The sequence below is a fragment of the Lissotriton vulgaris genome, chromosome 3_2, assembly GCF_964263255.1.
Source record: "Lissotriton vulgaris chromosome 3_2, aLisVul1.2, whole genome shotgun sequence".
NCBI lineage: Eukaryota > Metazoa > Chordata > Amphibia > Caudata > Salamandridae > Lissotriton > Lissotriton vulgaris.
In genome coordinates this window covers 273,791,281-273,818,319 of record NC_141690.1, presented here as the reverse complement: position 1 = coordinate 273,818,319, position 27,039 = coordinate 273,791,281, and the positions used below count along the sequence as shown (strand labels likewise).

Below are 27,039 nucleotides of genomic sequence, written 5' to 3'. Positions count from 1 at the left end.
GTGCCCACGTCTGAGCAACCAGGATGCGAGTCATCGAGTGTTGCTTCAGCTTGCATGCCACCAGCGGTATTAGAGGTGCTGGGGGAAAGCATACGCAAATTTGCCTAACCAGTTCATCCATACCGCATTGCCCTGCGACTGTGGGTGTGGGTGTGGAAACCTGGCGGCAAAGATCCGGCATTTGGCGTTTTCCTTTGTGGCGAACAGGTCTATCTCTGGATGACCCCACCTTTGGAAGTACGGGTGGAGTACTGATGGATGTATCTCCCACTCGTGCATTTGGTGGCTGTACCTGCTGAGCAGGTCCGCCATCTGATTGTCCTTGCCCGGGAGGTGTTCCGCCATGAGGAAGATATTCCTCTGAGTGGCCCACTTCCACATGCGCTGAGCCAGATGAGACAACTGTGGAGAGTGTGTACCTACCTGCTTCTGGATGTAGTGCATGGCCGTCATATTGTCCATCCGGATCAACACGACCTTGTTGCACAGATGTACTTTGAATGCTTTCATCTCCATGAAGATAGCCATCAGTTCTAGAACGTCGATGTGCATCTTTTGCTGCTGCGTCGTCCATAGTCCCTGCAGAGTGAATTGGAGTACATGAGCTCCCCAACCCTGGAGAGATGCGTCCGTCGTCAGAATGATCTGTGGCACAGGCTCCTGGAACGGTCGACCCTTGCAAAGGTTTTGTGGATTCCACCAATGCAGAGAGTTGTATGCACGACCAGTTACCAACACTAGGTCTTTCAACTGTCCATGAGCCTGATTCCACTGACGTGCTAAGCACTCCTGAAGCGGACGCATATGTAGTCTTGCGTGCGGGACTATGAAGATGCAGGAGGCCATCATGCCTATCAACTGCATGAACACTCGTGCTGGAAGCGAGTGTGGAGGTCTGAATTTCTGTATCAGCGATTGAATGCTGTTGACCCTCACTGAATTTGGATGTGCTTTGGCTGCCAGAGTGTTTGTCGCACCCAGATACTGCCGTATGTGGGCGGGTTGCAGGTGGGACTTTGGGTAATTCAGTGAGAATCCCAGATCGTGAAGAAGGTGAATGGTGTGGGACATGTGGGCGGCACACTGCTGGGCCGACTTTGCCTGGATTAGCCAGTCATCCAGATAAGGGTAGACGTGAATCTTCTGTCTCCGTAGGTGTGCTGCCACTGTCGCTAGGCACTTTGTAAACACCCTGGGTGCCGTGGTGACTCCGAAAGGTAGGACCTTAAACTGGTAATGTTGATTTTGGATGGTGAACCGGAGGTATTTTCTGTGTGCCGGGTGCAGCGGAATATGAAAATACGCATCCTTCAGATCTAATGTTGCGAGAAAATCTCCCTGACTGAGCAACGGTAGGACTTGCTGCAGTGTTAGCATGTGAAAGTGCTCCGAAAGAATGTACTGATTGAGGGGTCTGAGGTCCAGTATGGGTCCTTTTTTGGTACCAAGAAGTACTGTGAGTAAACTCCTGTGCCTCTTTCTTCCACAGGTACAAGCTCGATTGCTCCTTTTTGCAGCATGAATAGTACCTCCTGCTGCAATAAGTGCAAATGCTCGGTGGACATAGGACGGTGTCTTGGGGTATGTTGGGTGGAGTGGATTCTAACTCCAGACAATAACCATACTGGATAAGCTGTGTGACCCACCTGTCTGTGGTGATGGACTTCCAGACTGGCAGGAACTGTTGAAGTCTCCCCCCGACAGGTGTATGGTCGGGGGGCAGTAACAAGGCGTCTGTTTGTTAGTGGCGGAGGACCTGGAGTTATTGTTTCCACAACCTCTACCCGTGGTGCTGTTTCCACGATATCCACCTCTACTTTGTTTGGTGTATGTGGTTTGCGCGCCACTTTTATAGTACTGTGTGTTCTGGGACAGCTGGCCTCTGGAAACACCGCTATTGCTTGAGCGACGAAAAGAACCACCCCTGAACTGCTGCGACTGTAGAGCCCCCATAGACTTTGCAGTCTGTGTCTTTCTTGATTTTCTCCAAGGTGGTGTCCACCTCTGGGCCAAATAGATCAGGGTTTACTGTCTGATTTAGAATGGTCGTCTGTATCTCTGGCTTGAACCCGGAGATTCTGAGCCAGGCATGTCGTCTCAACAGGACACTAGTGTCAACAGCTCTGGCCGCGGTGTCTGCTGCGTCCAGTGCATATTTGATAGAAGCATTTGATATGAGCTTCCCTTCCTGGATGAGCATCCTAGCTGCCTCCTTATATTCATCTGGTAGGTGCTGTAACAGGGTCTCAAGTGTGTCGTAATGGGCCCTGTCATACCTGGCTAAGAGTGCCTGAGTGTTTGAAATGCGCAAGATATTGGCCGCTTGAGTTGCCACCCTTTTCCCTGATGCCTCGAACACCTTAGATTCCTTATCTGGGGGAGGAGCATCACCCGTTGTTTGTGAATTAGTCCTCTTCCGGGCATTAGAAACAACAAGAGAGTCCAACGGCAACTGTCCCTTAATGTAAGTAGGGTCTCCAGGCGCCGGTTTGTACTTTTTTTCAATCCTGGGGTTTATCACCCTGGCTCTTGTAGGCTCCTTAAATATTTCCCCAGTATGCTTCAAGACACCTTTCAACATAGGCAGAGTCTTGACAGTCCTCTCTGAGGTGGAAAAGGTGTCGAAAAGAAAGTCCACTTCAATGGGGTCAGCATGGAGCTGGACGTCATGATTCTTAGCTCCCCTTTCAATGAGGGCATTAAACGCTGCCGAATCCTCAGTAGGCGACGTTTTCACAGCATACACATGAGTGTCTGGGGCAGTTTGTGGATCACCTGGGTCAGCAGTATCTGCCCAGGGTTCATTTGTATCATCTGGATCAGTGTCCACAGGATAGCTGTATTCGTCATTATCACCTTCCCCAGTGCCCACATCTGAATAAGTGGGCGAAACATCATGGCCACGTGGAGATACAGGTTCTACAAGAACAGGTGTTGAAGCAGAATCCTTTTTTAGTGGTATTTTATAGGACTCCATTGGCTGTTCCGGGGCGATCTTTCGCTTATAAAGAGAAAGTCTGCCTGTCTCGGCATCGATAAACTGTTCCTGATGCTCTTCCAACGAGGATTGTCGATGCTTTGCAGCCGGGACCACAGTTGTCGGCTTCGGCACAGAGGACACTTTCCTGGGAACGTTGACGGCCATTTTAGGGACGAAAGCCTTCGGCACCACTTTCGGTGGCAGCGTGAAGTGGATGGGCGCCGACGTCTGTAGGAAGGTACCTCCTGACTATGGTTGCCCCCAACTTTTTGCCCTGTGTTTTAGCTGGTTTTTGACATAGTCGACCTGGGACCCTTCCAATCAGGACCCCAGGCCTACTGCTCTCTCTGTAAAATGGATTCCATGTACCTTAGGTACATTTCCAATTGGTACTGGGCCACCTTATCAGACCCTGTAACTCAGGGCATAGGTGTACCCAGGGCCTACCAGGGGCTGAAGCATGTATTATGCCACCCCCGGCTGGCCTCCTAAATTTGACACAACTGGCTGCATGACAGCTGGGGCAAAGTCGTGTAATCACCCTTTGCTTTAGATATAGTATTCCTATATCTAACCCTAAAATGGACACACAGATTCCTATCAGTCACTCCTATGGCAGGCCTTGACAATCCTGAAGGCAGAGTGCTTGGAATCGTGTGAAATGGTACTCTGGCATGAGCTGAGCCCGTTTGCAGCTTGCGGAACCAAGTCCTAATAGCTGTTCCATGATAACGCATACCATATACTCTTAAGTGCATTATAATCCTCGCGGTTAAATGCTATCTTTGGTATTGCTTTATCAAAACAGGTTGAGTAAGGTGTCATACGAATTGGAATACTAACCCCTCGCCAATTCTGGCGACGGGGTTAGCATTCCACCCTTCTAGAGGGACACGACATGTGTGTAACTGTGAACCCCGGTTAAAGTTAAACGAAGCCTCAGATCCACAAAATGGATGCTGCCACCACAGACACGAGTCTGACCTCCTGCTGCTGGGAGTCCTTCCAGCGAGGAGAGCTTGGACAAAGGGTTTCCTGTCCGGGGCGGTGCTAGCACCATCCCAGACAGGGTTTTGTGTATCCTGGGTAGGCAGGGCTTTACAGGAAGGTGACTGCTGAGTGGCACCCCGGTGCTCACTACGCATCTGCCGGCTAGAACCAGTTCCAGGGGCACACCAGCCCCTGGCCTGGGGAAAGTCCGGCATGGGAGAGGGGTGTAACCACCCCCCTTCCTAGTCCCACCCATAGGCAGGACCTAGTCACCGGGCCAGCCCCTTTTCCTAGTATAAAGTTAGGAGCGGGCCCCCTTCCAAATTAGATCTTTGGAATCAAGACACGACTTTCTGCGAAAGGACTTCAAGATTTCTTCTTCAAGATTCTCCCTTGTGACTAAGGAGTAGTCACCCTGCATCAGCGGGCACCATCTTAAGAAACACTGCGGTCTGCTGTAAGTCCTTCCTCCGGAATCCGACTGCCCAGCTCGACGAGAACCGGCTTCCCTGGCACCTCTGACCTCTACTCATCTCTACAGCAAAGCTGAGAACCGCGAGTGCGACGAGACCTCGAGGGACCGGCCATCTTCAAGACTGCACGACATCTTTCCAGCACGACCGCCGAGGGATCCTCTGGTGAGTGCTTTGGGGTCCGAAAAGCCCCGACCCTGAGCTCCAGCACCGAAGTACAGCCTCCCAGCATCTCCACGATCTGCGTGGGGCTTTTCTGCTTTTTGCTGCTCACCGCGTTGTTTGGCTACTAGCCCGCTGGCTTGTGGCCTTCTTAACGACGCCCGACGACATCACTGCTGCTGGTCTGGTTGCTCCAGACTGGCCCTTGCTCCCTTCCAAAAGAGGAGCACCCCAGACCCTCCTGGTCCACTCAAGACGCCATTTTAGGTCCACCACGTGGGCTTGAATTAGCCAAGGCTTTGTTGCCCAATCCTGGGTCCAGCGACGCCGACAGCTTCATCCATCGTGGGACAGCTCGCTCCTCCATCCTGGTCGCCGACAACACCTCCTGGTCCATGAGATCTGCAGAGCCCAGTGTCGCCCACTCACCTAGTCGAGGTGACTACCATCCGGTGCCCTCCTGGTGCCACCTGACTACTGGCAGGTAGTCACGAACTTGGTCCCCTCTGCTTTCAGGTATCGTCCATCTTCAAGATCCAGGCTTGGATCACTCCGAACTCTCTTCACTGGTCTCCTGCCAGCATCTTTCTTCCAGGCTCCTGGTCCGTCTACGAGGATTCCCGACATCTTTTGAGACCTATGCAGCTGCAGCCCCTGGGCTAGGTAACTTCGGCATTTCGGTGCCCCAGCATAGCCTCACTATCCAAGGGTCAGAACCCACTTTCGTTTTCCTCCTACCAGGTCGGGTTCGCCCGAGAACACTAACTCTGTGAAATCTAGCTACCATAGACTTTGTCCCGCATCACGCGTGAGAGTGCACACTCTGCACCCGAGTCCCCTGGGCCTCCTAGAAGTAATCTAAAGATTCTATAGTCAAGTCCTAGCGATTCCAAAGCCTATTAGTACTGTACTTACCTGCTAGTAATTTCGCATTCCACTTCCAGAGTATATGGTTTTCCGTGCCCCTCGGGCATTTGTATATACTGTGCTAACTTAAGTATTTTCGTAAGAGTTTTGTTTTGTGCTTAGTACCCTGTCCTCATAAAGAGTACAGGGCTGTTGTGATTCTAATAAATACACTGTTTATTTTCATAACACTTGTGTGGTGTCCTTTCACTTGGTGTTCAAGGGGTATATGTGATGGTATAACAGCTGGCTTAACACACCCTCTCGAGTCTTTAGCATTAGACTGCTTGTATCCACGCTACTAGGATAGCTGGTCTATAAGGTTGACTTACAACCAATCAATAAGGGTTGTCTGGACTGATACATAGTGTTCACTAGAATAGTAATAGTGAGCACTGCATATCAGGCCAACTTCTCACATTGGTGAGCAGCGGTTGGGATTTGAGCTTGCTGTTTTACCACACGTATGTTATGTTATGTTATGTTATTTATATTTCTATAGCGCGCAGCTGCCCCAGCAAAGGGGCGTCCTGGCGCTTTGACAGATGCTGTAACATAACACACAATGAAGAAAAGAATTAGCTAGACGCTGGAAAGAGGAAAGTTTTAATCGCCTGCCTGAAGGCGAACATATCCTCAAGAGCTCGAATATGTACTGGGAGCGAGTTCCATAGGCCTGCCGCTAGCACCCTAAAAGAGCGGCCACCCATCCTGCTCAGCTTAAAGCGTGGACAGACAGCCAGATGAAGCCCCTCAGATCTTAAGGATCTAGACGGCACATAGGGCGTGAGTAGATTGATAAGTGCCGGTGGCGATGAAGATTTCAAGATTTTGAAGGCCAGACACAGCGCCTTGAACATGATTCGCTGTCTAACCGGAAGCCAATGCAAGGCCGTGATGGTACCAGACACTGAACAGTGTTTGGGAAGGCCCACAATGGCTCGTGCCGCGGCATTTTGTACTCTTTGGAGCCTGGAGGCCTCCGCTTGATTCACCCCTAACAACAGTGAACTGCCGTAGTCCAGCCGAGACTATCCTAAGAATATCTTGTGAAAGATCACATAAGTACTTCAGGTACATACAACTTAGCTTAGAATACTCTGAGTTCTACTGAACCAGCTGTTGTAGCTCCTCAAGGCTTAGCACACCTTGGCTACAACTCTTAGCAAGGGATCAGTAGGCAAACATATAGTGTAGGTAGGTGCATCACTTACACCACACTAGAATCAGCATGTCAGACAAAGGAGGAAACTCTGAGTCTCCCCTTGTGTCAGTGGACCCTTCACAGGCCACTTCCAGATATGCTGCTCTTGGCTTCCAGGAGATGAGACAAGTGTGTACCTCCAGGAAGCTAAAACAGGGGTCTAACCCCACAATCCCATTTCTGATTGGTCTCTTAGAGACTTATGATGCAAGGAGATCTGCCAACACAGATTCTTCTCATCCAGATGGGAGTATGCCCCCCTTACAGGGTCCCTTTGATAACCAGGACCATCCCCTCCAGGAGGCAGATGATGCTGAGGATGAGGATGAGTTATCAGGGGAGGGGGCAGATAAGGGACAGGTAGAAGTCAACAGACTAACCAGGTCCAACTTAAGCAGGCATGAGGATGGTACTAGGACACCCCTGGGGCCCCTCAGGCCAGCTTAACATTGGGAGTGGACGAGTTAGGTCTCTATCCAGAGGCTCTAACAGATCCATTCGAACCAATGGCTCTCGAACCTCTTCTCACAGAGGGATGACATCCCCTCAGAGGAGAGTGTATGAAGCTAAAGAAAGGGAGGTCAATCTGAGGATTGAAAGGGAAGAACTTGCCCTGGCCAAAGAGAGACTTGCCTTTGCTAGAGAGCAAGAATTGAGTGGGACAACTCCCACTGGTGGCAGCATTATACCTAGCAATAGGGACAGGAGTTTTGATACAAGACACCCGAGTAAGATAGTGCCCCCCTTTAAACAAGGGGATGACATCCACAAATGGATAACTGCTTTGGAGAGGGCCTGCACTGTACAGTGTGTCCCCCAGAGTCAGTGGGCAGCTATCTTGTGGCTCTCCTTTGAAGGTAAAGGTAGAGATAAGCTCCTCACTACTAGAGTTGAGGATGCTAACAATTACCAAGTCCTGAAGAATACACTGGTTGATGGGTTTGGTTTAACCACTGAACAGAACAGGATGATGTTCAGAGACACCCAGAAAACTCAGTCTCAGGATTGGACTGACTTTGTTGATTGTGCCACTAAGGCTTTTGAGGGCTGGCTACTGGGTAGTAAGGTTACTGATTTTAAAGGATTGTACAATCTAATTATGAGGGAGCAAATCTTAAGTAATTGTCAGAACCAGTTATTACACCAGCACCTGGTAGACTCTGATCTGACCTCTCCACAGGAATTGAGTAAGAGGGCAGACAAATGGGTCAGAACCAGGGTCAGGCCTAAGAACCAGAGTGGTGACCAAAAGAAGGAATCAACCAAGCCTCAAGAGAAGGGTGGGGATAAATCCACAGAGAAGACTTCCCAAGGGCCCCAAAACTCCAACAAGGGTGGTGGGTCCCAGAACACTCCTTCAGAACAGAAGAAACCTTATTGCCATACCTGTAAACAGGTGGGCCATTACAAAAGTGATGCCAGTTGCCCTAAAAATAGCAATAAGGAAAATATACCCCCAGGTAATACTCCCAGACCTCCTGTTACCACTAGTGGTAATCCCCCAGGTGGTGGGAGTGCCCCCAAGAATGTGGTGGGCATTACTTTGGGACACCAGGAGGACTATGGCCTAGCCAGGTCCCCTAACAACACTCTTGTCTGTGAGACTGGCTTGGGGTTTGCCAACTTCACTACTGGTCCCCACGTTTTGGGAAAGTATAGACAGGAACTCTTTGTCAATGGTCAGAAAGTTGAGGCATTCAGAGACACAGGAGCCAGCATCACCATGGTGATTGACCATCTGGTCCCCTCTGCTCAACTGACCCCTGGTTTCAGTTATCAGGTGACAGACATTCATGGAGTGAAAAGAAGGCATCCCATGGCAGTAGTCGAGCTCAGTTGGGGTAATGTCACAGGGCCCATGAGAGTGGCAGTGACAGATAACCTGCCTGTAGATTGCTTACTGGGGAATGACCTGGAACTCTCAGCATGGGCTGAGGTGGAGCAAGAAACTCACTCCAGGATGATAGGCCTATCCAGAAAGGTTAGGGGGGCAGTAATAGTTGCAGCCCCAGTCCAAGCACCAGTCCTCCCTGAAAAGGTTGGAAGGGCAGTGGTAGCCACTGCCCAGGCTCAGACAGACTTCCCAGAACAGGATAGGAGGGCTGTGACAGTCACAACCCAAACACAAACTGAGTGCCCTCCTGAAAAGGTTGGCAAGGCTGTAATGGTCTCAGCCTCCACTCAAACAGTGTTGTGAAGCCTGAAACAATAGATCACTCCACTCGGACAGAGAGCATTGAGGAGGAAGAGAAATCTCCCTCACACCAGACTCTAGGAAAGGATCAGCCTCCTCAGGGAACTGATCTGACCCCTTGTGAAGGAACTGCCCCAGAGGTAGTCAGGCCTAGCCTGGCAGAGCCCCTGATGTCAGTGGACCCTTCCAAGGTGGGACCCAGTCTGGAGCAGGTAACCTGCCCCTCTCTACCCTGCCTCAGTCAGCCCAGGGCTGAAGAGGTCAGGGAGGCCAGTGGTGGACCCCAAGGGACCCCCTGTCCAACAGAACTCCTTAATCAACAGATTAGGATCACTGAAGCTGGTAAACCTAGCCAAGTGAAAATAAATCAGACTCCTGAGGGATCCCCCTTAAAAGTAGTTAGGGACCTCCCACAGCTGGACACTGTTGGGCACAGCCAAACATGGGGCCTAAAAACCCCAAACCTGACCTGTCCCTCCAGTAAGCCAAACAGAGGGACTCAGCCTCCAGCTTTAGGTAGCCAGAGGCTGACCCTGAGAGCACAGTGCATCTCAGCTAAGGAAAGAAAGGCACACATGATGGATGGTGATTGGAGGAAGTTGAGCCCAAAGGTAGAGGAGCCTCACTTCAGCACTCCATCCCAGCATCAGCCTTTTTCTTTCCCAAGACACACCAAAGACAGAGATTCCCTATGGTGGAGACCCTCAGATACCCTTAGGGTGAGGAGTTGCTTAGTGGACCATGACACAGGGGGAAACCAAGCCAGAGCTGGTCCTTCCTTATATGGCCACTTAGGTAATAGAGGCTTACCTGGACAAGGATAGCCTTATCTCCCTTCGTTGGGGGGGGGGGGGGGGGTTGTGTAGGAAGGTACCTCCTGACTATGGTTGCCCCCAACTTTTTGCCCTGTGTTTTAGCTGGTTTTTGACATAGTCGACCTGGGACCCTGCCAATCAGGACCCCAGGCCTACTGCTCTCTCTGTAAAATGGATTCCATGTACCTTAGGTACATTTCCAATTGGTACTGGGCCACCTTATCAGACCCTGTAACTCAGGGCATAGGTGTACCCAGGGCCTACCAGGGGCTGAAGCATGTATTATGCCACCCCCGGCTGGCCTCCTAAATTTGACACAACTGGCTGCATGACAGCTGGGGCAAAGTCGTGTAATCACCCTTTGCTTTAGATATAGTATTCCTATATCTAACCCTAAAATGGACACACAGATTCCTATCAGTCACTCCTATGGCAGGCCTTGACAATCCTGAAGGCAGAGTGCTTGGAATCGTGTGAAATGGTACTCTGGCATGAGCTGAGCCCGCTTGCGGAACCAAGTCCTAATAGCTGTTCCATGATAACGCATACCATATACTCTTAAGTGCATTATAATCCTCGCGGTTAAATGCTATCTTTGGTATTGCTTTATCAAAACATGTCGAGTAAGGTGTCATACGAATTGGAATACTAACCCCTCATCAATTCTGGCGACGGGGTTAGCATTCCACCCTTCTAGAGGGACACGACATGTATGTAACTGTGAACCCCGGTTAAAGTTAAACGAAGCCTCAGCTCCACAAAATGGATGCTCCCACCACAGACACGAGTCTGACCTCCTGCTGCTAGGAGTCCTTCCAGCGAGGAGAGCTTGGACAAAGGGTTTCCTGTCCGGGGCGGTGCTAGCACCATCCCAGACAGGGTTTTGTGTATCCTGGGTAGGCAGGGCTTTACAGGAAGGTGACTGCTGAGTGGCACCCCGGTGCTCACTATGCATCTGCCGGCTAGAACCAGTTCCAGGGGCACACCAGCCCCTGGCCTGGGGAAAGTCCGGCATGGGAGAGGGGTGTAACCACCCCCCTTCCTAGTCCCACCCATAGGCAGGACCTAGTCACCGGACCAGCCCCTTTTCCTAGTATAAAGTTAGGAGCGGGCCCCCTTCCTAATTAGATCATCTTTGGAATCAAGACACGACTTTCTGCGAAAGGACTTCAAGATTTCTTCTTCAAGATTCTCCCTTGTGACTAAGGAGTAGTCACCCTGCATCAGCGGGCACCATCTTAAGAAACACTGCGGTCTGCTGTAAGTCCTTCCTCCGGAATCTGACTGCCCAGCTCGACGAGAACCGGCTTCCCTGGCACCTCTGACCTCTACTCATCTCTACAGCAAAGCTGAGAACCGTGAGTGCGACGAGACCTCGAGGGACCGGCCATCTTCAAGACTGCACGACATCTTTCCAGCACGACCGCCGAGGGATCCTCTGGTGAGTGCTTTGGGGTCCGAAAAGCCCCGACCCTGAGCTCCAGCACCGAAGTACAGCCTCCCAGCATCTCCACGATCTGCGTGGGGCCCTTTTGCTTTTTGCTGCTCACCGCGTTGTTTGGCTACTAGCCCGCTGGCTTGTGGCCTTCTTAACGACGCCCGACGACATCACTGCTGCTGGTCTGGTTGCTCCAGACTGGCCCTTGCTCCCTTCCAAAAGAGGAGCACCCCGGACCCTCCTGGTCCACTCAAGACGCCATTTTAGGTCCACCGCGTGGGCTTGAATTAGACAAGGCTTTGTTGCCAAATCCTGGGTCCAGCGACGCCGACAGCTTCATCCATCGTGGGACAGCTCGCTCCTCCATCCTGGTCGCCGACAACGCCTCCTGGTCCGTGAGATCTGCAGAGCCCAGCGTCGCCCACTCACCTAGTCGAGGTGACTACCATCCGGTGCCCTCCTGGTGCCACCTGACTACTGGCAGGTAGTCACGAACTTGGTCCCCTCTGCTTTCAGGTATCGTCCATCTTCAAGATCCAGGCTTGGATCACTCCGAACTCTTCACTGGTCGCCTGCCAGCATCTTTCTTCCAGGCTCCTGGTCCGTCTACGAGGATTCCCGACGTCTTTTGAGACCTATGCAGCTGCAGCCCCTGGGCTAGGTAACTTCGACATTTCGGTGCCCCAGCATAGCCTCACTATCCAAGGGTCAGAATCCACTTTCGTTTTCCTCCTACCAGGTCGGGTTCGCCTGAGAACACGAACTCTGTGAAATCTAGCTACCATAGACTTTGTCCCGCATCACGCGTGAGAGTGCACACTCTGCACCTGAGTCCCCTGGGCCTCCTAGAAGTAATCTAAAGATTCTATAGTCAAGTCCTAGCGATTCCAAAGCCTATTAGTACTGGACTTACCTGCTAGTAATTTCGCATTCCACTTCCAGAGTATATGGTTTTCCGTGCCCCTCGGGCATTTGTATATACTGTGCTAACTTAAGTATTTTCGTAAGAGTTTTGTTTTGTGCTTAGTACCCTGTCCTCATAAAGAGTACAGGGCTGTTGTGATTCTAATAAATACACTGTTTATTTTCATAACACTTGTGTGGTGTCCTTTCACTTGGTGTTCAAGGGGTATATGTGATGCTATAACAGCTGGCTTAACACGCCCTCTCGAGACTTTAGCCTTAGACTGCTCGTATCCACGCTACTAGGATAGCTGGTCTATAAGGTTGACTTACAACCAATCATCAATAAGGGTTGTCTGGACTGATACATAGTGTTCACTAGAATAGTGATCACTGCATATCAGGCCAACTTCTCACAACGTCTTTTGAGGTTTATCGGCAGGCTTCGAAGGTGGAGGATCCTTAGGCCCGACCGTCGAAGCCTTGTCCTTGATGCGCTTCAGGGAGTCTGCCACCTGCTTTGAGAAGGAGGCGGACGGCTGCGTCGACTCAACGGAATCCTTCGAGGCACCACCAGGCGTGGACTTGGGGGTTGTTCCGCTCTTGGCCTTGTCCGGCCGACGCGGAGGCTCGAGAACCTTCGGATCACAGAGTCCTTTGTCAGTGTCGACTGTCTTCGGCACTGATTTGTTCGGGTCAACTGCCTTGACCTTTGCCTTCAGCGTGCTAGACTTCGTCTCGACGCCCTTCAGCGGTCTCTTCGGGTCGATAACGCTCTGCTTTGTCGGTGCCGACAGGTCCGAGGACTTCGAGCCGACCAAAGCAATACGCACTTTCGGTTTCGATGTAGTCACAAGTGCTTTTGGTTGCGTCGATACCGCTGTTTGCGGCTCCTTAGACATGTCCGAAGCCGAGCCTGAAGGCGGGGCCGTAGAACTTATTGGAAGATCTTGGGTAAGGCCTTGTGGCGATCCCTCGACCAGAACATTATGAAGCGTTTCGTCCCCAGTGTCAGTTTGTGGGCATAGCTCCTCGCTCGAGCTATCTTCCATGGCCCCAAAGGCCCCATCGTCGTCTCCTACCTCGTCGACGACGTCTTCCGCTTCGAGCATCTCAACATCAGCGTCGTAGTTGGAGTCGACCTCCGACGCGGGATTCGACAGGTTCTCTCGAACCTCCTGCTCTGCTCCTTCATCATCCCCGGCATCGAAGATGTCCACTGGCTCCGGTGCAGTCTGCTGGGCTTCCTTGCGCGCAGCGCGTCGATGCAGAAGCGTCTTCTTGGATCGAAAAAGTGAACAAACCATGCAGCTGGCTTCATGATGATCCAGCGACAGACACTTGTTGCACACCGGGTGGACGTCGATGTGGGGATATTTGGAGTTGCACACGGGACATCTCTTGAACGGACTCCGTTCCATGATGGGTCGTCGATAAGGCCTCTGGCGTCGACCGGGCCTTCAGCGTCGAAAGGCATGCGGCTCTTCTGGATATCCGGCTCGGGAACTGAGCTGGAACAGAACTGGGCACTGATCGCAAGACAATACAGACGAAAAAACTAAAGGCCTTTTGGCCTTAAGAAACTTTAATATCGATTCCGACTTGAGTGAACCAATATGCATCCGAAACCAATGGCGGAAAAAAACAATCTGAAGATGGAGTCGATGCCCATGCGCACTGTAGTCCAGGGGAGGAGCCACCTATCTCGTGATACTTCGAAGACTCTTACAGGACAACAATGTGCGATCATCCGGACCCAAAACTAGGCGGCGATCTATGCACAGATATGAATTCAGCAGCCCACATTCCTCGAACCAATAATCTCTGCGAGATGAAGTATTGTGAGTAGGTGTTATACAGATACCCTTGGTGTCCGCACCATGGCGGGTAGCCACAGGTCTGCCAGCTGGGTATCTATCATAACACGCAGCTGCTCAGCCGCACCAGGATTAGGTTGTCTAGGATTGCAGCACTGATCCAACCAGTGGCGGGCGGTAAATTTTGGAGGGTGTGGGGCAGATGGGACACACACGCACACATACACAACACTCAAACCATGCATTTACACACGCATGCACACACAAACACATTCATTCACAATACTGTTTCCCAAACATTCATACTGCATGCATGCACCAAAAAATTTAGAAAGAAAACAAAACATTTACTTTCAGCCAGCTCTGCGCAGCCTCAGCGTCTCTAGAAGGCTTGGGACGGCTGCCTTCCCTCATTGGCTGACTCTCTGTGATGAAGTGTCATTTATTGATACTCAACCCTGGGTGCATCAGGGCTTAAAACTGAAGCGCCCAGGTGCTCCGACTTTCTCAGCCCAGCAAAGTTCAGTTCAGGCAGCAAGGAGCCAGTGCTAAATGCGCAAGTCCGGCTCCTGGCTGCCAGACCTGAAATGGAAAGTGTCCCTCAGACTGACCTTTGTCCAGCCTCACAGACACTGTTCATGAGTGGCGAAAGGTGGAGAGGCGTGGCCCCTCCACCCAAATGGGCCGGCCGCACCTGGATCCAAACTAGAATCAAAGACTGCATTGAAATCTCCCTCTCCTCCCCCCATAAAATTGCACCAAGTTCTAGTTTACCAACTAGCAGCTAAGATTGAAAAAAAAAGTCAGGGCTATCTGTGTTCTAGCCATATCCGGAGAGGATGTCCGCTAAGGGTACCAGCCAGCAATACACACGGGCCCTGATCGTCGCACAATACCGGAGTACACAAGGGTAGCACTTTCAGCACAACAATAGCCATTCCTCGAGCATAATTAGAGTAACATGCATCGTAAGGCTTCCCCAACCACCACATGTGCAACTGAATTCTAGTACCCTTGGTAAGGTAAAGCTTTTGGAGCAAACATATGTCTACACTAGGGTGCTGGAGATGAGCAAAAAATGTGCCTTGCATCGTTGAGCCCCTAACATTCCATGTGAAACACCTAATTGTCTTCATGGATAGATGCAACAGCGTTATGCAGACAATAAGAAAGGTGCCAGCAGTGTAACATAGACAGAGTCTAAGTTAGGCTGAGTGCAGAGAACAGGGGGAAGGGGCTCAACAATGTAACATGCAGAACTGTAAATTAGCATTCTCCCAAGACACCTCTCTCCACTCATGCTGACCCCCCCCAGCCCTCAAGCGGGCCAGCCAATCACATCCCACCCTAAAAACATAGCATGAGCCCAGTGTATGGTGTAGCTCGCAGACCACATCTTCGTGCCGGGCCTCACTTCTCGTATCCCGAGCGGGTCGATCCACTGATCACAGAGGTCACCGGGGGATGGACACCCCGCACCCACACCACACCACAGCCAGGCCTGGGCGTTCACGTCTCCCCCAAACATCGCTGTAAAGATCCCGCTACATCAAAACGTCCTCTTCCCTGAAGGGCACAGAAAGGCCTGGTCAAGCATACTGCCCTGAGTGCCAGAGAACTGGCGCAGAGAAGCTCCCTTCGATGATGGCTGGCCAGGATACTTCATGGAGGCAAAATATGCTCCACATCAATTTGAAAAATCCGAGAGTCTTTCCACTTTGGTTTCCGAATCACTGAAAGGAAGCCACTGCACAGATTTCGCTCAATGGATAACCACAGAAAAAGCAATTTCTGTAAAGAACATGTTGGCACAATGAAGTAGATCGCTTATTTTTATGAACAAATTATACTGAAGAACAGGTTACTTACCTTTGGGAACGATATATCTGTAAGAAACATTAGTTAGATTCCTTACCTTAGAATTACCCCCAGGCGTCAGAATGGATCTGGAAAATTTTGCGTAGCAGTACCCTTGCGCATCGGTAGTCGTTGTCTGCGGCACCGCGTCCGTCGTCGGCGCCGGGAGGATGTAGTCTGAGTACTTAGACGTCGCCCTCGCGCGCTGACGTCAGTTCTTATACACAGCTTTTCCCGCGCCAGAAACGCAGAGTCATGATAAAAACAGACACGGGTGCCATGAAACTAGGGCCCTGAAAGGGATGTCCTTAACCCTTGATATCGGTTCGCAGAACGGGGAGGATGGGTGGGGCGGTAAGTAATCTGACTAACTATTGTTTCTTACAGATATATCGTTACCGAAGGTAAGTAACATGTTCATCTGAAAGAAACCCGTTAGTTAGATTCCTTACCTTAGAATAGATACCCCAGCAATACCAACCCCGGTGGTGGGTCTGCGAACCAAGAGCACACTAGAAAGTCCTGGAGAACGGAACGGCCAAATTAGCCATCTCTCCGGGCTTGGCTGTCCAGGCAGTAGTGTCTAGCAAACGTGTGCAACAAGGCCCACGTAGCTGCCTGACAGATGTCCTGCAAGGGGACTTCCCGACCCAGGGCAGTAGTAGCCGCCGTGGCCAGAGTGGAATGGGCCCTCAGCCCAACTGGAGGCTCCTTTTTTTTGCCAATGAGTAGCAAATCTTGATGCACAAGACGACCCACCAAGAGATGGTTCATTTGTGCACCACCCGTCCCTTCTTCGCACCCACGTAACCAACAAAGAGCTGGTCATCCACCCGGAACTGGCGTGTGTGGTCCAGATAGAATGAGATCACACGTTTTGGGTCCAGACGGTGGAGCCTCTCTTCCTCTTTCGAGGGATGCGGAGGCGGAAATAAGGTGGGCAGGGTGACAGACTGCCCAATGTGGAAGGTTGTGACTACCTTGGGCAGGAAAGAGGGACGCGGTCTTAAAACAACCTTATCCGGATGGATAGAAAGGAAAGGAGGTTTAGAAGAAAGAGCCTGGAGCTCACTCACTTCCTGGCAGAGGTGATGGCAACCAGGAATGCAGCCTTAAGAGTTAAAAGACGAAGAGGACAATTGTGAAGTGGCTCGAAAGGAGCGCACATCAAGAAAGTCAGAACAAGGCTCAAGTCCCACGGAGGCATCACGAAAGAAACAGGAGGAAACATGTGAGTGATGCCCTTCAAGAATCTATTTACAACCGGGGACTTGAAAAGAGAAGGCTGATCAGGAAGCCTTAAGAAGGCCGAAATGGCAGGGAGGTAGCCCTTGATAGTGCCCAGAGCAGAGCCCTGCTGGGCAAGAGAAAGAAGAAAGAGGAGAACCTCTGAAAGAGGGGCCGAAAGGCGATCCACAGCCTTTGCTGTGCACCATGCCACAAATGTATTCCACCTGCAGGCTTATACAGATTTTGTGGAGAGACGCCTGGCTGCCAGAATCACATCACAGACTTCAGGAGGCAAGTCAAATGGCCTCAACTGTCGCCACTCAATCTCCAAGCATGGAGGTGGAGACTGGACAGGTTCGGGTGGAGGACTGTCCCCTGCTGCTGCGACAGAAGGTCCTCCTGAAGAGGCAAACGGGTCGGGGGATCGACTGACATGCTGAGTAGCTCGGGATACCAGTATCTTCGTGCCCAGTCCGGAGCCACAAGGATGACTTGGGCCCGGTCGCGCCTGATCTTCAGCACTCTGGGCAGAAGTGGTATAGGCGGAAAGGCGTACAACAGACCGCAACTCCACTCGCGACGAAAAGCGTCTCCGAGTGAGTGCCGTCTTGGAATACCAACGCGCAGAACTGATGACATTGCGCGTTCTCTTCTGTGGCGAATAGATCTGACCAAGGCTCTCCCCACTGCCGAAAGAGGCCTTGCGGTCCGAGTTCAGACACCATTCGTCATCCATCATGCATTGACGGTTGAGTTTGTCTGCCCTGGCGTTCAGGGAACCTGCCAGGTGTTGAACCACCAGGGTGACGCCCTGGTGTTCCAGCCATTGCCAGAGGCGCAGAGCCCCCTGCAAAGGGTCCACGACCCCACCCCGCCCTGTTTGTTGCAATACCACATGGCAGTGATGTTGTCCGTGAACACCTGCACTACACTTCCCCGGACAGAGGGAAGGAATGCCTTCAGAGCAAGCTGGATCGCCCGCAGCTCCAGAAGGTTGATGTGGAGCTGGGACTCCGCCGGATACCAGAGGCCTCTGATCTCCGCCTCTCCCATGTTGGCCCCCCAGCCCAGGAGGGACGCATCTGCCACAACTATGTGCTTCGGGTGGGGTAGGGAGAGGGACTTGCCGTTGACCCAATCGCGGTCCGTGAGTCACCACTGCAACGGTCTTGCAGTGCCCTCCGATATCAGGACATGGTCGGACAGGTTTGCCCTGATGCTGGGCCCATTGAAACTTTAGGTCCCACTGCAGAGCCTGCATCCACCACCTGGCATGATGCACCAGAAGGATGCAGGAGGCCATCAGTCCCAGAAGCCGCAGCGTCAATCTGACCGAGACCCGGGATAAAGGCTGAAAAATCGGAATTAGAGCCTGAATATCCTGAACCCGCTGTTCCGGGGAAAAAACCCGAAACTGCACCGAATCCAGAAATGCTCCGATGAAGAGGAGCTTCTGAGAGGAGCACAGGTGTGACTTTGGCACATTGATTGACAACCCCAGCAAGTGCAGGAGGTCGACAAAGGTATCGGCGTCGAAGACCTCGGCGGCTCCGAGAAATGCCAAGGCGGATTTGGCGCCGGCATAAACGGAGCTGGACCATAAGTCTGGGGGACTCCCAGGTTGTATGCCAATGGACCCATGGGACCTACCGGTGCTCCAGAGGGGTACATAGCTCTCGAATGGACACCGTACATCGCCTTTAAAAACTGTATAGGGTCTTGGCCTGGGCCCGGAAGAGGTGGATATGGGCCCACAGGTTGCCCTCGAGGAGGCACCGGATTCGACTCTTCTTCTTCGGGTCGGTGAGCCGAAGTAGTCGAACCCTCAGGTAAGGGAGCTTCTTCCTCCTCCCGAACTGGAGATCGAGACTGCGCCGGAGAGTGATTGTGGAGTCGCCGGTGAATGCTCCGGCGACTCCACAGGCGAAACCTCACCTTCCGGATCCACAACTGGAGAAGGAGATATCTCCTTACGACGTCTCCTACTTGGCGACTTCGGTCTCGAATCAGAATCCTTCCCAGAGTGATGTAGAGATCCGTGCTTCCTCTTCTTGTGCTTCTTTTTAGATGATCTAGAAGCATGCTCCGACGATGACTTTGACGGCGACCCTGTGCGAGGCCTCGACCTCGAAGACTTTTCTTTTTTACCTTCGACCTTGGCAACCAGAAGTTTCGCCTCTCTTTCACGAAGGGCCTTTGGGTTCATCTTCTTACAGGAAGAACACCCTTGAACGTCATGGGCCGAGCTCAGGCACCAGATGCAAACCTCATGCGGGTCCGTGATCGACATCTTCCCGCATTCTCCGCACGGCTTGAATCCGGTCTTCTTCGTGGACATCTCCACAGGAGACAAAGAAGCAAGAAGACACTGATAGGAACAAACAGTAACAAAGTTACTAAACAGCTACAGAGGATCCCTCGAAAACCGTTAGCACCGACGAGGAAAAAAGTGAACGGACGTCATCACGCCGACGTGGCCTTATTATGGAGTTGGTGACGTCAGGCGTAGCCGCGGGCGATGCCGTGCTTCTGTGACCTCGTCAACGTCGGCGTGAAGCTACAAAAGAATTTCCGAATGTTGCTGATGCAGGGGATATTCACAAGATGAGGAATCCACTGGCAGATGTATCCATCAGAAAGTAATGTTTTCTTACAGTATGTACACATTTCTAAATGGCTGATCTACAATTCTCCACTTATGGAATATTATTCAACTAGGCTGTAGTAACGGATTATTCTCCTGATGGGCCTTGAGCCCAGTGGTGAAGGTTTGTTTTCTACTTGCTAATATAAGCAAACACAATCCAAATTGAAAGTCATTCAACATGTACATACAGGATCAAAGTTCTCAAAAAGCTGATAAGATTTCCTAATCGATTTGATTTTTTCCAAATAGAATAGCAAGAATAACATTCAGCGAATGTAGTGAATGTCAGATTAGAAGTTTTTCTGAAAAATACTGGGAGAAATATTGATTGATGTGAAAATATAAAATCCTCTTTAGCAAGAACGTAGGATGTGGATTGTGAAAAACTTTTTACTTAAATGCATAAGAGAACCTGGTTGGCCTCTTAGGCTCCTTTAAAATGTAAGCGCCCACGCCTCAGCCAGAAATTCATGCGGGAGTGTATGATTAAGTAGAATTCCGCCCACTTGAGGAGCTGTCTAGAGATGGTGAAGAACCTTTCTTATGACTGTGCTTTCGAGGATGATGACCTTTCAGTGAAGTGATTCAACTGGTCTCTCTACTCTCAATGACGGAAGCCATTTCATATGGGACACCTTTAGGTCTTCCTGGACACCATACCCTTTGGCCTTGGTAAAGGATATTGACTGAAATGGAGGTTGGAGTGGATCTGCTAGTGGATTTTGAAGGCCAGAATCTCCTACACAGCAGAGTCTACGGATGAAGAGAGACAAAATCCCGTAGCAGCATTCCTGCATTAGTCACTGAACAGCATTCCTGCATTAGTCTCCATCACATTGATCTCAACAATATCGAGTGATGCTCGAACTAATTTAACGTCGAGTGACGCGACACTGAATGCATCAAAGTCAAATCATGTTTTGAAGTTGAGTGACACTAGTGAGAACGCTTCAATACATTAACTTGCCTGAATGGCTGGGTTCTTTCGCCACTGACGCTTCCTTGCTTCTTGAAGATAGTGCATTCCCCTTTGCCCACAATGACACTTTCAATGTTAAGCAGTAGCGCTATGTGTGTTGTGGCTCAATATGTGGTGCCCATTGCTTTCCTCCTTCGACCTTTTCTGCTTTGATCTCTTACTCTTTCTGTGAGAGTCCTTTGGAGTCATTGTGACATCCTAGGGGAGACAGATGATTCTCTAAAGACTTCATCCTTCGCCAGCATGGCTACCAATTTCTCTTGGCCTGATGCCCTCTCTATCATTGAGGAGGGGTTGGATATTTTGGAGAAGAATTCTCCTTTCTTTCATGGAATGAGAGGCGGGACGGCACATCACATGATGAGAGCCAGATGCTGCCTCCTTCCTATCACAAGGTGGACACATTACAAAGGAGGCCGTCATCCTGACTGTACAAATTTGGCTAAAGAAGAAAAACAAAGTGACCCCTGATTCTGTTTCACTGTCACAGGACACACTGAAGGAAGATTAACAAGGATGAATCTACACAAAACCCCAAAACGGTCTGAAAACCCCCTTTAGAGTTCCAAGTCCACACTCTCACCGAAAAAAGAATGAACTTTACAAGGCGACTACCAGTCGAAGGCATCAAGGGATACAAAACATAATAGCACCTTCAAGGCACAGGCTGCTGTTTCATTCTCCCCGCTCTGATAATGTGAAGCCTACCAGGCCTGCTTTTTCCATTAATTGCTCATACTTATGCAGCTATTTCTGACCAGCTACAGTTTGCAAAAGGGTTAGCATTGGATTTGTTTTAATTAAATTAATGAATCTGGCCTGCGATCGACCTTGGAAGGTGCTTTATATAATTAACTATGCTGAAGTTTGCATCTAATTTGCAATGCAGTTATACGGCTTTAGTGCTTCAAGAGGCCAGTGGGGAATTAGACGAAGGGCATGATTAAGATCTTGGTGGACGGCATTCTCCTCACAAACTTGAAGGATTTCCCGTCCACAAAATTACAAGTTCCACAGAATATAATGGAATGGTAATTGGGCGGACGAGGTATCCGTCACTTTTGTGACGGCATAACCCTGTCCGCCCAGATCGCAATCAGGCCCAAAGATTTAAGATTTAGGACTATAAATGTTCTTGCAAGACACAAGTCCCTTTGTACCTGCCATCGCATCCTTACTGGGAAGGCACCAGCACCGCTCCAGAATCTAGTCACCAGGTACGTACCCACGCGCGCCCTGCGCTCCTCCCATGGAGGCCTATTAAAGGTCCCTAGGATAAGGAGGGCTCGCATGGGAGGAAGATCATTTCGCTACCTGGTAGCAAAGAGCTGGAACGCCCTACCTCTCAACCTCCGCCTGGAGTCATCTGAATCCAGTTTACGGAAGAGGCTAAAAACATACCTATATACAAGATAATCGAGCAAACTCCACGATCCTGTCGACATGAGTTCTTCCGTTTCAGCGCGGGGCCACGCCATCTGAGCGCAACCAGGCGCTTTATAAAACTCCCTTATTATTATTATAATATTATTATAAGTAATGTTATCCGCAAGGAGTGATATTCAGAGGCAGTACTAGTGGTAGCAGGACTGACAGCAGCAGTGAGAGCAGGGGTGAGGCAGTGTCACTGGTTCGCAGTGAAGGAGACAGTGTTGTTGGTTGTTTTAACGAAGGCAGAATGAGAAGGACAAACAAAGGTATTCGTAACCCGAGCAATCAAGCCATGAGAGATGTTGATTGACTGATCAGCGGCTGCCCGATTTATGCTGGTAATTGCAGACGGTGGGTAAGGCCATTCCTTTTTATTCATCAAGAGACTTGCAGCAATCGAGAAAGGCGGAGAAGGGAAAAAAGAAGAGGTAGCGAAAGACAGGAGAAGAGTGACAAATATATTTAATAGGTATGACACAGCATCTGCAAGAGTTAGACCCGGAGACAGGATAAGTAGGGTAATGGAAGAACAAAGTATAAAGTTGAATCAAAACTAGGAAGCCCTGGAATTCACACCATAGCATTTGGCTCCGACAGGCTCCAGGGAAAAATTCTGGGCCCTTGCACTAACGTTTTCACAAAGCAAGCACTTCAATGAAGACAGGAGAGGTGAGGCAGTATCAATGTTGGATAGTCCATTTGGTAATTTAAATGATGGCCAGTTAGATGAGCATGGCAAATCGGACAGCATATTAAATAACAAAAAATACATTTGATAAAGTAAAATATAAATTTACGTTAGTTACCGCTTTATCTTTCAAGTTGTAGGAATTCCACAAGAACATTCTGAATGCTGCAAAGTCATCTGGTACTGGTTCACCCTGAAAACAAGAAAGAAAGTGTAAAAAGCTGTTCAGTTACTTCAGGTTCTCAATTTGTATCAAACAATGGGGTACATTTTCAGGGAAGATTGCATGTCAGGAAATCAATCATAAGACAGCTGTGCTACACAAATTTCGACAACAAAAATAGTGCCAAGCTAAATATATAAAGGTAAGCCTAGCCAGAGTACTAGATTAGAATACCTGCTTGTTTGAATTAATGTACGAGTTACTTCCCTTCGGTAACTATGTATTTGGTAGAGAAGATTCTAGCCGCAGATTTCTTAATGCAGAATTATCCCCAGGCGTGTGACTGTATCGGGAAAACTTTTTGCCACAGCACCCCTGCGCTCCAGGGGGACAGTACCACGTGACTCCGCCCTGACGTCGTCTGCATCCGTGATGTCAGCAGGATATGTAAGTCTGTGACGTCAGCAAGATACATAAGTCCTACCCTGGCACGCCTACGTCAGTTTTCTTCGGAGAACTTTTCCGTGCCACAACGCGGAGCCATCAAACAAAACTGTGAGAATACTGGAACAGTGTGCAAAAAACCCCGCTAAACAGAAGAGAAAGAAACAAATGGTGAGGAACATCTGATAGAGACTACTAGCCGCAGATTAACGTAGAACAGATACCCTAGCCATACCCAAGGGGAAGGAGGGTCTGCAATGGAACCTCCCCAGCAAAAGCGAACCCAAGACCCTGACTGGGGGCAAATCACCGGGACAGGGAAAAAAACCCAGTCCACCCCAACAGGGGATGAGCCACAGGGACAGGGGAAGGAGCCCCAGTTCCACCCCCCACCAAGCAGACTAGAACCTCAGCATCACGAAGAACACCGCCCCACAGGGGATGGGTCACAACGACAAAGAGGCAGCCAAGCCTAAACAAACAGTAGAAGGAAGGGCAATACGAAAGAAGGCCATCAGCCAATGTATCAGGGACCTCCATCGGAAGCCCCAGGTACAGGCAATAGGAAAGTAGACCAGCAGCCACTGTACCAGGGACCTCCACTGGCAACGCAGAGGAGTACCGAGGAAGAAGAACAACCCAGAGGCTCCAAGGAGAAGAGTAGAAAAGTGGGCAAGAGCCCTCCACCGGGAACACATTCAGTGAAGATGGCCGCCGAAACCATCACAGTTGGACATCAGCAGAACAGACAGAACAAAGCGCCAGTTACAGCGGGTGGGAGAGAAAAACAGCCCTACAAGGCTCCTGAAAAACAAGAAGCAGGGGTGCCAGGCTTCACTCCAAGGACCCTGGCCCTGGACCAGAAGAACCCCTAAACTAAACGTCCAGACCACAACGCCCAGGCGGGCACAGCTGGGTGCCAACAAGCAACCAGCTGGAAGACAAGAGGAGAAACAAATAGGACGAACCCAAGTCGTCGACACAGGAAAATAACCCTTCTGGACACCAGACAGAGGACCAGACAAAACGGCAGACAAAGGGCAAAAACACCACAGCACAACGCCGCAGCTGCCCAATAAAACGCACCAGCGCCATATAGCAACACCAGGAAGGGCGAGGAACCCACAAGTGGAAGCCCACACCATCCCAGTGTAAGACAGTGCCATCCAATAGATACAAATACTCCACGTAGGGTAGGACTCGTCCCAAGAAGTATGGGAACCACTCTTAGGGAAGAAATTCTGCATCAGAGACCAAATTAGAAAACCTGTGGGAGGGCGCCCCCAGAAGTGAATCGTGGAGTGACGCGTCTAAGGGAAGGAAGAACTCCCGTCCACCTGAGCCCTGGTGGAGAACTTCCAAAAGGTTGTCCGTAGGAAACAGAGTGACAGGTTTACCCATCCGCAGAATACCAGCAGCTGTGGAAATGGCTCGTCAATAGCAACACTACCCTCCGTAGGGCGCCGCGGAGGGGAAAGTATTTCCTCCGTGGGCGACGGCTGCAGGCTGAGTCGCCCCTGCGTCCAGGGTGAAGTGGCCAGCCCCAGAATAGTGGGTGATCCACCGATGAATGGGGAATCGGAGGAGCCCCAAGAGGCGGAGAGGCCGGGGAAAAAAACATCCACTAGCCACGGAAAGAAGGGTTCGAGAATTTTGGCCGTGGGGACAGCGAGGAGCCCTCAATGGAAGATGCCGGGGAAGGGCCAAAGAAGCCTGCAGCACCGCATCGTAGGCTGTCATTCGGGCCCTAGTCGCCTCCGCGCAGGAACCGCGGCTACACTACAGAAGAGACTCCAACGCATACAAAACGCCTCATCCTGTCCCAGGGGAGCAGGCGCCCACCGCGAAAGGAGGACAAGGCCTCTGAGATAAACTGAAGGACCTACCAGCCGCGACGAAAAGCGATGCCGCAGACAAAACCGGCGGTCCCTACCTTCCGAGATAGGGGAAGGAAGCTGGGATGACACCGACCTGGACAAGTGTGCTGACAGCAACTTCATCCGGCGCTCCCGCCGAGACTTAGGCTTAAGGTGCTGACCGGCGTCGCAGCTCTTCGAGTCGTGGTGCTCACCCAGGCACCATATGCAAATTGGGTGAGGGTCCGTCGCCGACATGGAACGCGCACAGGAGGTACACATCTTGAAGCCTGAAGGCATTTGCGCACTGTTCCACTGAATGCCAAAGCGTGTAAGAGAATAGAAGGGTCGAAAACACAATCAGGATCTGCGATGCACGCGGAAAAAAGGAAAACTATTGTATGCGCCGGAGTGGGACTTATTTATCCTGCTGATGTCATGGACGCAGACAACGTCAGGGCGGAGTCACGTGGTGCTGTCCCCCCAGCGAGCAGGGATGCTGTGGTAAAAAGTTTTCCAGATCTAGTCTCACGCCTTCGGATAATTCTACGTTAAGGAATCTGCGGCTTGTAGTCTATCAGATATATGAATACCAAAATTCAAACATATATATCTGAAATTAAAAGGTGTGTATTTTCAGAATTCATAAGCTGATGTATGGAGAAAAACTGCAGAATTTCCAAAATATATTTAAAGCGGATATTAAAGTGATGTTATGTTATATGTATTTCTAGAGCGCACGTTCACCAAGCGGTTTCATGGCGCTAAGGTAGCGGAAACATCAATCAAAAAATGTGTAGAGCCCGCTACTCACCCGTGAGGGTCTCAAGGCGCTGAGGGGTGGGGGAACAGCTATTGGTTGAACAGCCAGGTCTTGAGAGGTCTCCTGAAGGTCAGCAAGTCCTGGGTCTGACGCAGGTGGGCTGGGAGCGAGTTCCATGTCTTAGCAGCGAGGTGGGAGAAAGATCTGCCACCGGTGGTAATTCGGCGGATGCGTGGGACGGTGACAGTCGTTCGTTGAGGTATGCTGGTCCGGCGTTGTGGAGTGCTTCGTGAGCGTGGGTGAGGAACTTGAAGGTGATACTTTTGTTGACCGGTAGCCAATGCAGATCTCTCAGGTGGGTGGTGATATTGCTGTGGTGAGGGAGTCCGAGGATGAGGCGTTTTGTATGCGTTGGAGTCTCTTCTGTAGTGTAGCCGCGGTTCCTGCGTAGAGGGCGTTGCCGTAGCCCAGGTTGCTGCCGACAAGTGCTTGCATGACCGTTCTTCTGGTTTCGGTGGGGATCCATCTGTAGATCTTGCGGAGCATTCAGAGGATGTTGAAGCAGTGGGAGGAGACAGCGGTGACTTGCTGGGAGACAGCATTGACTAGCACATGTCTGATCATTACACATATGTTTGCCTGAAAAGCCAGGCCAATTGAAGGTTTTCTGATCACAAGAGTGACGGGCGCCGATGCGAGGGGCAAATATCGAGAATCTGGAACCGCAAAGAGTCTTATTTTTAAAAGCAGAGATAAAACCAGAACTATCAGTCTTTAGAGATTTAAAAACAAGGCAGCAACCTTAAAAATAGAGCATTGTTCTATGGGCAGCGAGTGTAATCTCTTTAGCAGGGGGATGATGCGACAGCTCCGAGGTGGTTGGTACAGAAATCTGGCTGTTTGATTTTAAACCAGTTGGAGTCGGACACTTAGGAAGGCCCAAGTAGAGGGAGTTACAAAGTCTAACCTCAGGTGATCAAAGCAATGATAGCAATGAGTGAGCCTCAAAGGAAAGGAATTTACAGAACCTTAGCACAAGGAGATTTCAGTCTCTAATTGAGGTATAATAGATAATTTGGCATCAATCAATCAATCAGGG

The 27,039-nt window shown here is 50.6% G+C and overlaps 1 protein-coding gene across 1 annotated transcript in view; it reads right to left on the bottom strand.

The window, feature by feature from the left end:
* Positions 1-27,039, bottom strand: part of LOC147725676 (uncharacterized) — a 225,664-nt gene that overhangs the window by 13,223 nt on the left and 185,402 nt on the right. The window contains exon 12 of the mRNA XM_086964348.1: positions 22,833-22,907. Within this exon, the coding sequence (XP_086820474.1) occupies positions 22,833-22,907 (75 nt within the window). The remainder of the gene's footprint in view (positions 1-22,832; positions 22,908-27,039) is intronic.